The 14,618-nt window shown below is 40.4% G+C and overlaps 2 protein-coding genes across 3 annotated transcripts; one reads left to right on the forward strand and one right to left on the reverse strand.

Moving 5' to 3' along the window:
- Positions 1-1,051: 1,051 nt before the first annotated feature.
- On the reverse strand, positions 1,052-2,634 carry LOC122009995 (cinnamoyl-CoA reductase-like SNL6). The gene is made up of 5 exons (XM_042566331.1): positions 2,304-2,634; positions 2,064-2,230; positions 1,753-1,959; positions 1,492-1,645; positions 1,052-1,367 (listed from the first exon to the last, which is right to left on the reverse strand). Exons 1-5 carry the CDS (start codon positions 2,566-2,568, stop codon positions 1,063-1,065), a joined length of 1,098 nt encoding a protein of 365 aa, XP_042422265.1. The 5' UTR covers positions 2,569-2,634; the 3' UTR covers positions 1,052-1,062.
- Positions 2,635-3,684: 1,050 nt separating this feature from the next.
- On the forward strand, positions 3,685-5,322 carry LOC122010002 (histone H2A variant 1-like). Of its 2 annotated transcripts, none has more exons than XM_042566341.1 (3): positions 3,685-3,793; positions 3,972-4,088; positions 4,836-5,322. In XM_042566341.1, the coding sequence occupies exons 2-3, from the start codon at positions 3,981-3,983 to the stop codon at positions 5,130-5,132; spliced, it is 405 nt and encodes a 134-aa protein (XP_042422275.1). In that variant the 5' UTR covers positions 3,685-3,793; positions 3,972-3,980; the 3' UTR covers positions 5,133-5,322. The 2 variants fall into 2 exon arrangements, with proteins under 2 accessions (XP_042422275.1, XP_042422282.1); XM_042566348.1 differs by having other exon boundaries at positions 3,749-3,886.
- Positions 5,323-14,618: the final 9,296 nt, after the last annotated feature.

Consider the following 14,618-nt stretch of genomic DNA (forward strand, 5'->3'; position numbering starts at 1 on the left):
GGGCTGAATCGATCAGTGGATCGATTCAACCCCGCTGGATCGATTAGTGGAACGATCCAGTACTAATTTTAATGCGCACCGCACCAAACCGCACTATCGCAGGATAACATTTCTCTAGATCTATATATATATACTAGTGTGATCGTGCACACGCGTCGCGTGTGTAATATAATAATATATAAATTATTTGGGTATTTAAAAATCCGAGGTCGTCAGACCCATATAATAGTGACTCTAGAGAATTCCTCTCTATGCAAAAAATTATTTTATTTTAATATTATACTTGTCCTAATAAAAACAACTAAGAAAAGTATATTTTTTAATATCGTCGGCCTAAAATATTTATAGAAACTTCTTTGATTATAGTATTGCTAATTCTAAAATGTGGGGTTAAAGAGAACTATATTTTTTTTATATAAAACAATCAGAGAAAATTAATAAATTATTTCGCTTGTGGAATTACTAATAAAGCTTGAAATTATTTTTAGTATAAATAGAAAAAAGGACATTAACGTAAATACATTTTAGTCTTCACCAAAATTAGTTAGTAAATGAGGGAGATTTTTAATAAAATAGTAAGATATATATATATATATATATATATATATATATATGTTTATTTATTTATTGCAAATGACTAATCCTTTGGTCACATGATGAAATTTCAATCCATATATAATAACTGATCCAAACGTACGGTCAACTGTAGTGAAGACTTTACTATCTCCTGTTGTCGATCAATCTACTAATAATTAAATGCGCAATTTTGAGATCGAAGCCCAATTATATATGTAGCATTTATTGTAGTTCCATTAATGTACGTACCCAGTTTCCTAGCATCTATGAAAGGCTACGTGAAATGGACGGAGCTGGGGATTCGATCCATACGATCTAGATATCGTGGTTTACTTAAGGTCCAGTAATTCAGAAGAAGAGAACGGGATGGATCTAACCTGAAAATTAACAAAGAAAACCGCATAAAACCAACCTTCATAGTTCATTCTAATTGATTAACTATATAGGTTTAATTAGATGATTCCTATCTTCGTCCGAATCCGATCCTCAGGATAGATCTGATGACTGCGCCTCACAAGTGCACCTCCGTCCTGAATTCATCAGCTGAAAAAGCTTCCGGTTCGACAGCCCCGACGCCAGCGAAATGCCGGCATTCGTCTTGCCCGCGAGGCTGATCGGAACCCTGAGTTGCCGCTCCAGTTCCTTTATCTCTTCGCTTCTTCGAACGATATGGTCATAGCAGATATATCGCCCGCTGGCGACTGCTGCTTCGTAGACAGATACGTGAGCATCAGCTACCGTTTCCAAATCGACGGTGGCGAGTAATCCTTCTGCAAACATCTCATGAGCTCCTGTTGGTTCCACATGATCAGCAGATATGCAATTAATAACAGCTGTTATTTTATTTTATTTTTTTAATCATCTTCTTCTGGATGATCGGATTAAGAATTCAAAACTGATTGGTATGAAACTGACTTTTGAGGTAAGCAATGGATCCGGTTGAGTTGCGCCGGTGGAATTCGGGGCCGGTGACGAGAGCCGAGCAGACAGTCACTAAATGCAAGTTACTTCTCCGAGCAGCTTCCCAAGCTGCCTTCTCTGCCATCGTCTTCCCCAGAGCAAACCATAGCTGCCATCAATATAATATAACAGTGCGTGGGTATGTGTCAACCAATCGAGTCTCTATGCTACCGATCGAGCCTTGGTAATTAATCAAAGTACTGCTACTATATATACCTTTTTGTCCTGGCAAAGGCTTTCATCGCTCCAGCAACTCTCGTCGACAACCCAAGGACGTTGCAGCTGGCGACCGTGAGGGTCACTCTGTCGCCATATACAAGCCGCAAGAGAGGAAGTAAACACGCACTTCCTCACGGACTCAGTTCTAACGCAGGCTTCGATCACTTGTTCGACTGCTCTCACCTCCATCTTAACCATTTGTTTCTACACAATAAAATAAAATTTTCTCTTTTACTTCAGTGATTCGGACATGTACGTACGTACGTAGTCTCAATTTGTCCAATCTCAAGCAATATTAAAGAACATACAGAGTAGCCGGAAATGCCGCCGGAGTCAAGGGAAGAGGAGGTATGGAAGACGCCGGTGCAACCGTCGAAAGCCTGGCACAAGCTTTCCGCGTCCATGATTCGGACCATCATTAGGCGTACGCCGGTGTACCGGGCTGCTCCCATATTGCTGAGCTTATCCATGTCCTCTGAAAAAAACAACAAAATTACCAATTCAGAGGTTTAACTACTTATAAGATCAAGGGAATCAAGTAACGGAACCTTGGCTCTCGACGAGAAGGCGGACGGCGTATCCCCGGCGGAGAAGGCGTTGGACGATGGCGGATCCCACGAAGGAAACGCCGCCGGTGACGCAGACCTCGCGCCCCTCTTCCTCACACAACGCCGCTCCGGCGTCCATCTTCCACCGGATTCCATCAGGCCCCAGCTTCCAGCTCGCGTCGCCGACGCAGCGTGTTCTAGGCATCATCTCCTTCCTGAGCTCCTCCATCACCAAGACCTCCGCCTCGCTCCTCCAAATCGTCATCGCGTCTTCTCCCGTTTCACTAAAAATGAGAATCTTTTTTCTAATGCGAGCAGAGAAGCTACTCTGCTGCCCGTCTATAAATCTCTGAACAATTTGATTGATATATATCGGCCATCTTTATTTACTTGCTGTCGATTTATTTATTGTTCCTATTTTTCAATAGTTTCAAATTATATTCAAAATTAATCGAACCAGATTATTAAAATTAGGATGACCAACAGTCTTACAGTGCTAAATTACTCTCTCTCTCTCTTTTTTTTTTTTTTTTTTACAAGTTTTGTGCAGTAGACGTTATGCAAAAAACAATTTTATAATTTCTAATAATCAGCCGAAGCCGAAGCAGAGCCACTGGACTTGAAGGTGCAACCACAAGTGGACCTTCAGGTCCACAACCAACCAACACGTCCGGACGATGCTGCCTACCACACTATCTCAATCTGAATCTCAATCTGAATCCATGGTTGAAATCTACTTAACAAATCTGCTCTCCTAACTTTCAAACCAATTAATTTTAGTTTAATCACACTCTAAACCTGAACTAGAGGCATAAAACTAACTCCATAGCAAATTTCAAGCGAACAACTTGATTGGCACTGTTCCACTTGAGTCGAAGTAGATTTTACTTAGCTCTAAACTTCGTTAATTTCTAGACCATGCCATGGACTTGCTTAGTTTGTATTTAGTTGAACTTGATTGTGTAAGGGATCCAAAAGCAACACAAATAAATAATTAAGCAAATAAACAAGTAGATAGTTGACTAACACCCCCTGCTCTAAAATCTTTTTTGGGATCTCATTTATTACTCTCGTCTCCTCTAAGCAATCCATCAGTTAGTTTAAATACATTCATCCACTTCATCAACAACAGAGAATCTAAAATATAGTTGACCACTTTAATAATTATATATTTTTTTATTATTTTATTATTCTGATCATCATTTTAAATGAAATAATTCATTAATTGTAGCAATTGTAGCAGGACAGCGAGATACGGCCGGTAACAGTCAAAATTAAGATTTGATTGAATTTTTCTTTTGTCATTTTATTAAATTTTCTTTTGCCCGCCTTGAGTTGCCGAAAAGTATTATCTCCCGCCAGTTTTTTTTTTTGAAGTTTTGCTTTTAGATCTCCCGCCTTTTCTCTTATAAATTAACTCAATTTTTGCTTTTCCTTCTCTTCCGTTCTTTATTGTTCTCTTCTAACGCTCGAGCCACCGAGACGCGCGGGTACTCCTTTTCTTCCTTTCGTTCTTCTGATGATTTTGATTTGTTTTCCTCGTCTATTTCAGTTTTCGTTTTGGATCTATATGTAGATTTGAGGTTTGATACACTTCTTTCGTATCAAGGTACCAGATTTTTTTTCCCTCCTAACGCTTCTTGCTTTGGTTTTTTAATTTTCTTAAAGAAGAGGGAGATGGCTGGAAAAGGAGGAAAAGGCCTTTTGGCTGCGAAGACTACAGCAGCGAACAAGGACAAAGACAAGAAGAAGCCAGTTTCCAGGTCCTCGAGAGCTGGATTGCAGGTATGATCTATTCATTCTATGGAGGCGAGATCTATGTGCAAGGTGCAATTTTGACTAGGATTTCACATATGAAGCTTGCGTTTTTGTGGTTTGAAGTAAGATGCTTGTGCAAGTTGTCATTTTTGTAGTTGTTTGCTTTGATATAGAACAATATTCAGTAGTCGTGAAAATTTCTGAGATCTAAAGTTCAATAGATGGAACGCATACAACTTTTTGTGGATAATAATATCCGGGAATGGCATGGCTTGTCATTTGTACGTGCTATATAATAATGTTGCAAACTAAAATTTAATCATCCGGTTGAGTTTAACGCCATATGCTTGATTTTCTCGTTGTGGTAGAGGTTAAAAGCTCACAATAGCTAATTGTTCTACTGCATTAACTTTTTGAGAAAATTGATTTGTTAATTTGAAAGGCAGATAAGTTTGAACTTGCTTATTACCATTTCTGGCAATTCCTTCGGTTTTATAAGACAACAACAAAAGTCTGTTGCTTAATTACATACAACACTTTGCTAATTCGGTCTTATTTATAGGTTCTCAATACAAAAACTCAATTAGTGTTTACACATTGATGCATAGTTGTGTTTTGAGATCGCCAACTAGTTCAGTTGATAAGAACCTCATTAGTCGTTGCTAAGATCTTGAGTTCTGAATTTCTCTTTAGCTAAATGTGAGTGCTTGAGGACTGTCATAGTTATGCTTTCTTAAAAAAGTCACAGTTCTGAATTTCTCTTTTTCTTTGTAGTTTCCTGTTGGTCGAATCCACCGTCAGCTCAAGTCAAGGATTGCTGCAAATGGACGTGTTGGGGCAACGGCAGCAGTGTATTCTGCTGCAATACTGGAGTATTTGACTGCGGAAGTGTTGGAACTTGCTGGGAATGCAAGCAAGGATCTCAAGGTGAAGCGCATAACTCCGCGACATCTTCAGTTGGCCATTCGTGGGGATGAAGAGCTCGACACCCTCATCAAGGGTACTATTGCTGGTGGCGGTGTCATTCCACACATCCACAAGTCCCTCATTAACAAGTCCACTAAGGAATGAAAAAGAAATCTTTGTCTAAATGCTTTTAGGTAGTTGGTGTAGTTTGTGGTTGTTATCTCATCTAGTGCTTCTCTACATTATGTTAGTAGCTTTGGTCGATAGAATGTTTGCTTAGCTTTTCTAGTTGTATTAATGTGAAGTTTGAAACATTCTGTTGTTACAAATGACGAATCAAGTGTTGTTGGTGTTAGTGTAGTACTCCTTAAGTCACAAATTATTTCATGTTGTGCTGTGATTCCTGTGAAGATGAAAGCCTAGTTAATGTGGCAAATCTACAGATATTCTCATCTATTGAACCCACTGTTGTTTATGGATTTTTAAGCAAGCTTTTTAGAGCAAAAACATGATTTTCTTAATGATTTGGAGTTTGGACAGAGAATAAACGTGCTCCAAATGAACTTTATTCAAGACAACATTAAGTTATTTTATCTAAAGATTTATATAAATGAGTATATGGCATCTATATGAGCATGTACTAAAATAATAATGTTGGGGGTGAATGTATTCGTCTTTTGCTACTATGTACTAAAATAATGTTTTTTTTTTGTTGGATCTTCATGAACTTGCAATTCTTGTGGTACATCGTGGGGTACAAGACCAAATAACTGAAGATTTGTCCTACTAACATAAAATGGTCAAAAAAGTATTTACAAGGATAAAGACATGCAATTGACTAACAGTATTGATAACTAAAAATGCTTGTTCAATCTCAACCAGGGTTTCAGTTGAGCATTTCAAATCCAAAACCATAAGAATTTAACAATCAGCAGGAATCTCTCCATGCTATCAATGTGTATAGAAATTGTTTTTCCCCCTTGTGATTGGAGCAGCTTCACACCACTAGGGACTTTCGGTTCCTATATCTTGATTGAGGGTTTAAGAAACTGTCTTGTCCAATATGTAAAACAACAAGACAGAAAGAAGAGAGAAATATATAAAAAAAAAAACAATTAGACATCAATGGATGAACTTTTCAAACAGAAACAAAAAGATTGAACTATTAAAGACACTCACATTTCTGCTGTTCTTCCACCTCTCTTGCTTGACGATTAACACTAAATACATATTTGTGTCCAACAAGGAAGAAATGAAGCTACCAAAACATGATCTAGCCAGCAAAGGAACAAGAAATCTCTTTTGGATTCACATAGCTAGCCCTTTCTTTTCTTTTCTTTTCTTTCACAAAATGTGTTCAGAAAATTCAAGTCTTAGCTAGTTAGATCATGCTGGCAGCTTCACTCCTTCCCCTGGACACTCAACTTCAAGACATCGACAGTTGTTAGGATATAGAAGGAGAATCAAGATGCATTAGTGCATATAAATACATGAAATCTTGAAGAAATGGAGATGATGGAGACAAAAGACATGGCATGTGATGAACCTTTCTGAATATAATTAATCTATGGAGTTTACTTTAAGAGTGACATGAACTGCATTGAGCAACTCGCCAAGAGGTTTGACTGTCAGCATGCATTAAATGCCAAAGTCAACTCAAGTTTCAAATTAAAAGCGAGATGAACATATTCAACTCATGATCGATCTTCAGTAATTAGCCCATATGATAATTGTTAATCTGACTACATATTTAAAATCCAATTGTTACACACCAGTCTTAGCTGTTGAGTATGAACAAGAGCAGCAAGTTAGTTATAATATTAATTCTGCCATTTTGTTAATTGAATAGAGTAGTTAATCTTTAATTGCGCGGACTCTTTCAGCGAGTTGGAAGTCAAGAGATGACCATAAACTCTAATAAAAGGAGAATAAACATATCTCCAGTTGGGATCTTCCATTCACAGCGTATCCGGACCACTTCCATTCTCTTTATTTGCATGCATATGTTATGCCTACTTATTGGGTTCAATTAAAGTCCCAGATTAAAAAGATTTAGAAAAAATCATCGGGTTAAAAGAATATAGGATATCTCCATTGACATGAAACTTTTTGGGAAGAGTCCAAAAGCAAAGTCATAAGAGCCTAGGCCCAAAGTAGATAATATCATATCATTGTGGAGATATGTGGACATCCTTGCGTTGATGTTGAGATATGCTATCAGTTAAGAAAATTCAGAGAGCGGTGGATTCTGGTTCAGTGTCGATGGGAAACGATAAAGTTATCGGCATAGGAAATGTCAAAATCAAGATGTTTGATGGTGTGATCAGAACTTTATGTGATGTCAGATATATACCAGAGCTAAGGAAGAACTTAATCTCATTAGGCACACTGGACGATAATGAAAGAATAAAAGGTACATATGAGTGAACGTGGGATGCTAGAACTTCACAAGAGAGATTTGTTAAAGGATATCAAGACATGCAAGCTTGAATTTTACAAATTTTGTGTTCTTTGGAAAACAAAGCAAAGTGAATTCAAGATGACAACAAACAAGACTGAGGAGATTCTGGACTATGTACATACGGATCTCTAGGACCAGCCAGTGTAGCATCACGTGGAGAGCACTTGTATTTTGTGAGTTTTACTGATGATTTCTCATGAAAGGTCTGGGTATACTTTATGCGTCACAAGTCAGAAACTTTTACAAAATTTAAACTGTGGAAAACTGAAGTGGAGAACCAGACCGGAAGAAAGATCAAATGCCTTAGGTCAGACAATGAGACTGAGTACATAAATTCAAAGTTTTAGGAATTTTGTGAGCAACATAGGATAGTGAGGCATTTCTCGGTTCGCATGACACCTCAGCAGAACGGGGTAGCGGAAAGGTTGAACAGGATAATTATTGAGAAGACAAGATGTCTCAGGCTGAATGCAGAACTTGCAAAGAATTTCTGGGTGGAAGCGGTTAACATGGCATGCTATCTTATTATAGATCACCAACGGCAGTACTAGACGACAAACTATCAGAGGAAGTATGGATAGGGAATCAAGTAGATTACTCTCATCTTCGAGTTTTTGGATGTCCAGCCTATATGCACATATCTAGTGAGGAAAGATCAAAGTTGGATGCGAAGTCAAAGTAGTGCATTTTTCTAGGGTATTAGAAAGGAGTTAAAGGCTTCAAGCTTTGGGATCCTAAGGAAAACAAGGTGGAGATCAGCAGAGATGTGGTGTTTAACAAGAAAACTATGCTACGACGTACTCAGGAAGAAGGAAAGGAAACACCACAAAGCATCATGGAGAAAGATTTTATGCAGGTGGAACTAGAGACTCATGACTCCGATTATTCTAGCTCAGAGCACATGGAGCATTATACTATAGCTAGTGGTAGAACGAGACCAGATACAGATTCGAAGACTTGGTATCTTATGCGCTTATCACTAGTAGTGGAGACCCTATATCTTTTCAGGAGGCGATACACAACTCTGAGAAGGACAAGTGGACGGGTGCTATGGTAGAGGAGATGGAGTTGTTGCATAATAACCAAACATGAAATCTAGTGGAACTTCCTGAAGGAGAGAAAGCTATAGGATGCAAGTGGATATTCAAGAAGAAAGAAGCAATGTCAGAGGAAGAAGAAGTGAAGTTCAAGACTCGATTGGTAGCAAAGGGATATTCACAAAGAAAGGGGATTGATTATGATGAAATTTTCTCTCCAGTGGTAAGATATACATCAATTAGAGTGGTGTTGACTTTGGTGGCACATCATGATTTACAGCTGGAGCAAATGGATGTGAAGACAGCATTTCTTCATGGAAATTTGGAGGAGCAAATTTTTATATCACAACCTGAGGGATTTAGTCAGCCCGCACAAGAGCGGTTGGTTTGCAAGTTGAAGAAATCACTCTATGGATTGAAACAGTCTCCTAGGTAATGGTACAAACATTTTGATTAATACATGCTTCAAAACGGATGTAAGAGATGTGAGTATGACTACTGCATATATGTGAAGAGCCTTGAAGATGAATCACTTATTTTCTTACTACTATACGTAGATGGCATGCATATTATTACGAAAAAAAGAAAGAGGTTGATAAATTGAAGAGACTACTGAGTAAGGAATTTGACATGAAAGATTTGGGAGAGACCAAGAAGATTCTTGGGATGAAGATCCACAGGGATAGAGCTGCAGGGAGATTATGGTTGTCTCAACGTAGCTATGTGGAGAAGGTGCTGGATAGGTTTAATACGAAGAATGCAAAGTCGGCGAGCACACCCCTGGCGCATTACTTCAAGTTATCCAGTGCACAGTGTCCAAAGATGGATGACGAGATTCAAGAGATGTCAAATGCTCCTTATACCAGTATAGTTGGTTGTCTGATGTATGTCATGGTTTGTACGAGACCAGATTTGGTGTAAGCAGTTAGTATGGTGAGCAAGTTTCTCTCAAATCCTAGTCGACCATATTGGGATGCAATGAAGTGGATTTTCATATACTTAAGAAATACAACTGATTATGATATCATGTTTAGTAAACAACCGAAAAATCTTTCAGTTACTGGGTACGTAGATGCGGACTATGCAGGAGATTTAGATAATAGGAGGTCTATTATAGGATACGTGTTCACTATGGCAGGAGGACCTATTTATTGAAAATCTATGATTCAATCTATTGTTGCATTGTCTACTACGGAGTCGGAATACATGGCAGTAGTTGAAGCAGTGAAGGAAGTTTTATGGCTTCTAAGGTTGGTCAGAGAACTAAGTGCTCAGCAAGGTGGAGTCAAGTTATAATGCGATAGTCAAAGTGCTATCTATTTAGCAAAAAATCAGGTGTATCATGTGAGAACCAAGCACATTGATGTGAAGTTTCACAAGATCAGAGAGTTGATTGCTTCTGGGGAAATTCAATTTGAGAAGCTTCATACTGCAGACAATGCTGTAGACATGTTGACAAAGCCAGTGACCACAGAGAAGTTCAAGAATTGCTTGAACTTAATCCATATCTCTAAATTCTAAAGGAAGGAATCCCAAACCCAGAGATCCAAGTGGAGCTTTATTCAGATACTCATGTTCTTCGAATGGGTGAATATTCACCAAGGTGGAGATTGTTGACGGGTGACTCATATTTAGATGAGGTCAATGTGATAGATGTTATGGAAGAAAAATCTGTTAAGATTTTTCGTAATAAAATTCTGTTACGATTTTATATAACAGAATTCTATCATAATTTTTTATAACAGAATTCTGTTATGATTTTTCATAACAAAATTCTGTTATGATTTTACCGGGTTTGGGGTTTATGCATTATTTATAGATATTATTGTAAACCTATTGAACAACAATCATAAGAATCATGTAATGTGATTCTCTTGTGTAGAGAGAATTCTAATAAAGCTTTGGCCTTTTTTATGGAGTAGGCACGTCGTCGAACCACGGTAACTTTTCTTCTTTCTCTTCTTCTCCTTCCTTGTGTTTGCTCTCCTTTTGTGTATCTTTGTCTTGTTGCTCTGCGCGATCTCTTTTATCTCTTCCTCTTCTTCCGCACATTAGAGGTTGAGAGGTGTTGCTCCTTTCTTTGCACAACTATTGGTATCAAAGCAATGGTCCAGATCAAATGTCATGTGGGGTGACCTTAAACGAAGTTGAGCGTAGGCCCGAAGTTGATCATGAGTGACCGGATGCTCGTGGGGAGGCCCAGAGTAGGTCAAGGTGACCGGATACTTGTGTGGGGCTAGGAGCAAGTCAGAATGACTGGATACTTGTAGGGGGTGAGTAGGTCAGGGTGATTTGATGCTTACGGGGAGGCTCAAAGCAGGTCATAAGTGACCAGATGCTCATGGATAGGCCTAAAGCAGGTCAGGGTGACCGAATGCTCGCGAGGAGGCTCAGAGTAGGTCAGGGTGACCAGATGCAGATACTCGCGAGGAGGTCCAAAGCAGGTCAGGGTGACCGGATGCTCGCGGGGAGTCCCGGACCATGAGACTAATCGTGATCCTTCGTTTGAGGGGATGATTGTTGGGGTTCAATCAAAGTCCCACATTAGAAAGATTTGGGAAAGATCACGGGGTTAAAAGAATGTAGGATATTTCTATTGGCATGATACCTTTTGGGGAGAGCCCAAGAACAAAGTCATGGGGGCATAGACCCAAAGTGGACAATATTATGTTATTATGAAAATATATAGACATCCTTTAGGCACAACACACTAAAGTACTAATAGAGGGTAATAGATCCATCTGCTATCTTAGACTACAAATTAAATACAACTACTCGGCTAACATGTTGATACAGTCTGACCTGGATGTTGTTTTGATGTTGACACTGATTTAAGTTTGAATCAGATATTAAATTAACTCAGATTAATTACTAATCAAGGTTGACTTGGTTAACCTGATTGACCTGATTGGGAAAAGTCCAAGCAAGGAGCTTGGCACGGGAAAGTCCTGGTGAGTGAAGCCAGGCAGTGGGAAAGTCCTAACTGGGATGTTAGGCAGTTGGAAAGTCCTGGTGAGTGAAGCCAGGCAATTGGAAAGTCCTGGTGAGTGAAACCAGGCAATTGGGAAGTCCAAGTGTGGAAGCTTGGCATGTATGGTCGGAGAGGGTTCGGTAGCACGCTCTTTGGACCGTCAGGGGTGAGGGCAGCAAGCTTGGAAGCTTGACTCGAGACTCACATCTTTGGATCGGTGCGACCGATCCAGGGCACGATGTACCGATCGGTCAGAGATCGATCCGTTGCTCGATCGATCCGCCGATCGAGCAACACTCGCAGCACATCGAGTGTATCGATCGGTCCGGGACCGACGACAAAACTTCGAGCGAGTGTATCTTGATCGTCGGGACCGATCGATACACTCGATAGCACGAGTGGATACCGATCGGTCCGGGACCGATCGATGATCTCGATGGCGGTGGATCTTGATCGGTCCTACGGACCGATCAGTGGCTGATCGGTCCACAGACCGATTCGCGTGAAGGGGTGGATCGGTCTTGGGACCGATCAGACAAGAACCTGATCGGTCACCAGACCGATCAGTGACGATAAATAGAAGCGTGGATCGGTCTGCTGACCGATCCACAGTATGGCTTGTTTTGCATGCGCTTTCTCTTATTGTTTCTGATTCGCAATTGCTTTTACCTATTTCGTTTCTAACCATCTGCTGTAAGCTTTCTCGAAGTTACAGGTTACAGATTACTTGATGTTGGGTGAATTCAAATTGAGGATCATTAGTAGAAGGCGACGAAAAAGCTTTTGCTGTGTCTCGCTGCGGACAAACCAGTTTTGGTAGCAACGTCTCGTTTGCGATCTGCTGGCAGCCGTTTGGTCGAAATCAGCTTGACTTGTGCTGATAGGTTCAAGCTCAGAGGTACCAGTGGAAACGAGGATGCCATTGGTGGGAGCTGAGACAATCAGACAAGGAAGAAGCGTGATTGGCGACGTCGTGGCAGGTTTGGCAGAGATCCGTTACAGAGCAGAGAGGCATATGAAGGTGGAGAGGAGAGGCTCTCGTGACAATGCTTTTTGTGCTCTTGCTGTGAAAAACACTGTGGAGAAAAACTCTCTGGAAGATTGAAGCAGTGTGCTTGTTCTTCGCTGATTGTGGCTGTGAGCTTCCTTTGATCATTTCACTTGAGCCACTATTGTAAGTCTTGTGCTTAATTTCTTACTGCTGTTAAAGACTTTGTGGAGAGGTTACTCCACCGAGAAGGAGAATCCTTTAGCCGGATAGCTTCCGGGGTGTGATCTACCGAAAGATCAAGAGGATTCGTCCACCTTACGGACACGCCGAGGAGTAGGGGCAAGTTATCCCCGAACCTCGTAAATCTCTGAGTTAGTGTGCTGTGCTTTCTTGTTTTAGTTTTCTAATTCCGCTGTGCTAACAAAGTTCTTGAAGAAATTTGTGTTTAGTGTTTTTCAAAGAGGCTATTCACCCCCCTCTAGCCATCTAAGGTCCCAACAAGTGGTATCAAAGCCTGGTGCTCTTCATCTGGACTAACATTCCAAGGAGCAACAAGATGGCCATGAAGGAAGGATTCAGCACCAACAGACCACCGTTCTTCGATGGAGCAGATTTCCAGTATTGGAAGAGTCGCATGGAGTATTACCTCAAGACTGATATCTCCATGTGGTTCTCGGTCAAGGAGGGATTCTCACCTCCAAAGGACGAAGAAGGTAAGGAACTTGACTCATCGAGATGGTCAACCGAGCAAACTCGCAAGGGACAAGCCGATGCCAAGGCGGTTGTCACTTTGCAATGTGGGATAGCCAAGGATCAACTTGTCAAGGTTGGTCCTTTCACAAGTGCGAAGGATCTATAGAACAAGCTCATCGAGCTCCAAGAAGGGACTCGAGACTCTCGGATCGCCAAGAGGGATTTGTTCCTAAACCAACTACAGAACCTTGTCATGAAGGAAAATGAAACTGTAAGTGAGATACATGGAAGGTTCAAGGAGATCATCAATGGTCTCCATTCGGTGGATGAACGAGTAGAAAACCGTGACCTCGTAAGGTATGCTCTAAAAGCTTTTCCTAGGAATGCCTTGTGGTCATCCATGGTGGATGCCTACAAGGTATCCAAGGATCTTTCCATTGTTAAACTAGATGAATTTTTCTGTGAGATGGAACTTCATGAGCTTGCTAACAAAGGTCAAAAAGAGAAGGGTATTGCTTTATTTGCAGGACCAAAGAGCAAGGATGGAAGAAGGAAGAAGGAAAAGAAGAAAGAAAAGGAGATTTCCTCATCCACCTCTTCTTCCGAATCCGATGATGAAAGTGGATCATCATCAAGCGAGATGGCGAACTTCGTAAGGAGGATTATGAGAAGAGGCCGAAGATACAAAGGAAAAGGTAAAACTAATGATCAAAATTTTGATAAATCTAATGTTACATGTTATGAGTGTAGCAAGAAAGGACACATTCGGAGCGAGTGTCCGAAACTAAAGAGGAAGGAGGAACGAGCCAAAAGGAAGGAGGAAAGAGCCAAGAAGAAGAAGGCTCTCAAGGCCACTTGGGATGAGTCCTCATCAAGCTCATCGGAGGAAGAAGAGAAGATGGAAAAGAGCACTCGGCAATTGGCACTCATGGCAAGGGAAGAGTCAGAATCCGAGAGTGATGAATCAAGCACTTCAACCACGGCTTCATCATCTTCGGATGATGAAGAGGTAACCTCTTCTCATATAGAAAAGTGTTATAAAACTATCACTCACTTATCTACATTGCTTAAAAAGTCAAAAACAGAAAATAAATTGTTGAAAGAAGAAGTAAAAACCTTAAGGACCCTTAGGGAAGATGAGGTCGATGACCTACATCTAGAAGTCCTTGAGGATGAGAACAAGGCCTTAAAGGGTGAGGTTGAGAAACTCAAGAAAATGCTTGAGAAATTCTCAACTAGCTCTAAGACTCTAGACATGATTCTAAATGCTCAAAGGGCAGTTTACAACAAAGCCGGGTTAGGGTATCAACCCAAGGAGTCGAGTTTCATTTCTCTAATGTCTAGAACTCAAAATAGTAGATCACATGTTTCTAGAGTTCATGGAACTAGGAAAGGTATGACCAAGGCATGGGTTCCTAGGTCTTTCGTTGTAGAAGCATTAGGTCCCAAGATTTGGGTACCTAAAACCTCTATTTTTCGTGTATTGTAGGCATTGGTC

Source organism: Zingiber officinale, chromosome 1A, assembly GCF_018446385.1.
Source record: "Zingiber officinale cultivar Zhangliang chromosome 1A, Zo_v1.1, whole genome shotgun sequence".
Classification (NCBI taxonomy): Eukaryota; Viridiplantae; Streptophyta; class Magnoliopsida; order Zingiberales; family Zingiberaceae; genus Zingiber; species Zingiber officinale.

Bases quoted from the DNA above. Each gene is read 5' to 3' on its own strand.
- LOC122009995 (XM_042566331.1), bottom strand. From the start codon at position 2,568: ATGACGATTTGGAGGAGCGAGGCGGAGGTCTTGGTGATGGAGGAGCTC. The intron at 1,960-2,063 runs GTATGTTCTTTA...TTTATTGTGTAG, and splicing joins GCGGCATTTCCGGCTACTCT to AAACAAATGGTTAAGATGGA. The intron at 1,368-1,491 runs GTCAGTTTCATA...TGGAACCAACAG, and splicing joins ATCCATTGCTTACCTCAAAA to GAGCTCATGAGATGTTTGCA.
- LOC122010002 (XM_042566341.1), top strand. From the start codon at position 3,981: ATGGCTGGAAAAGGAGGAAAAGGCCTTTTGGCTGCGAAGACTACAGCA. The intron at 4,089-4,835 runs GTATGATCTATT...TTTTCTTTGTAG, and splicing joins CCTCGAGAGCTGGATTGCAG to TTTCCTGTTGGTCGAATCCA.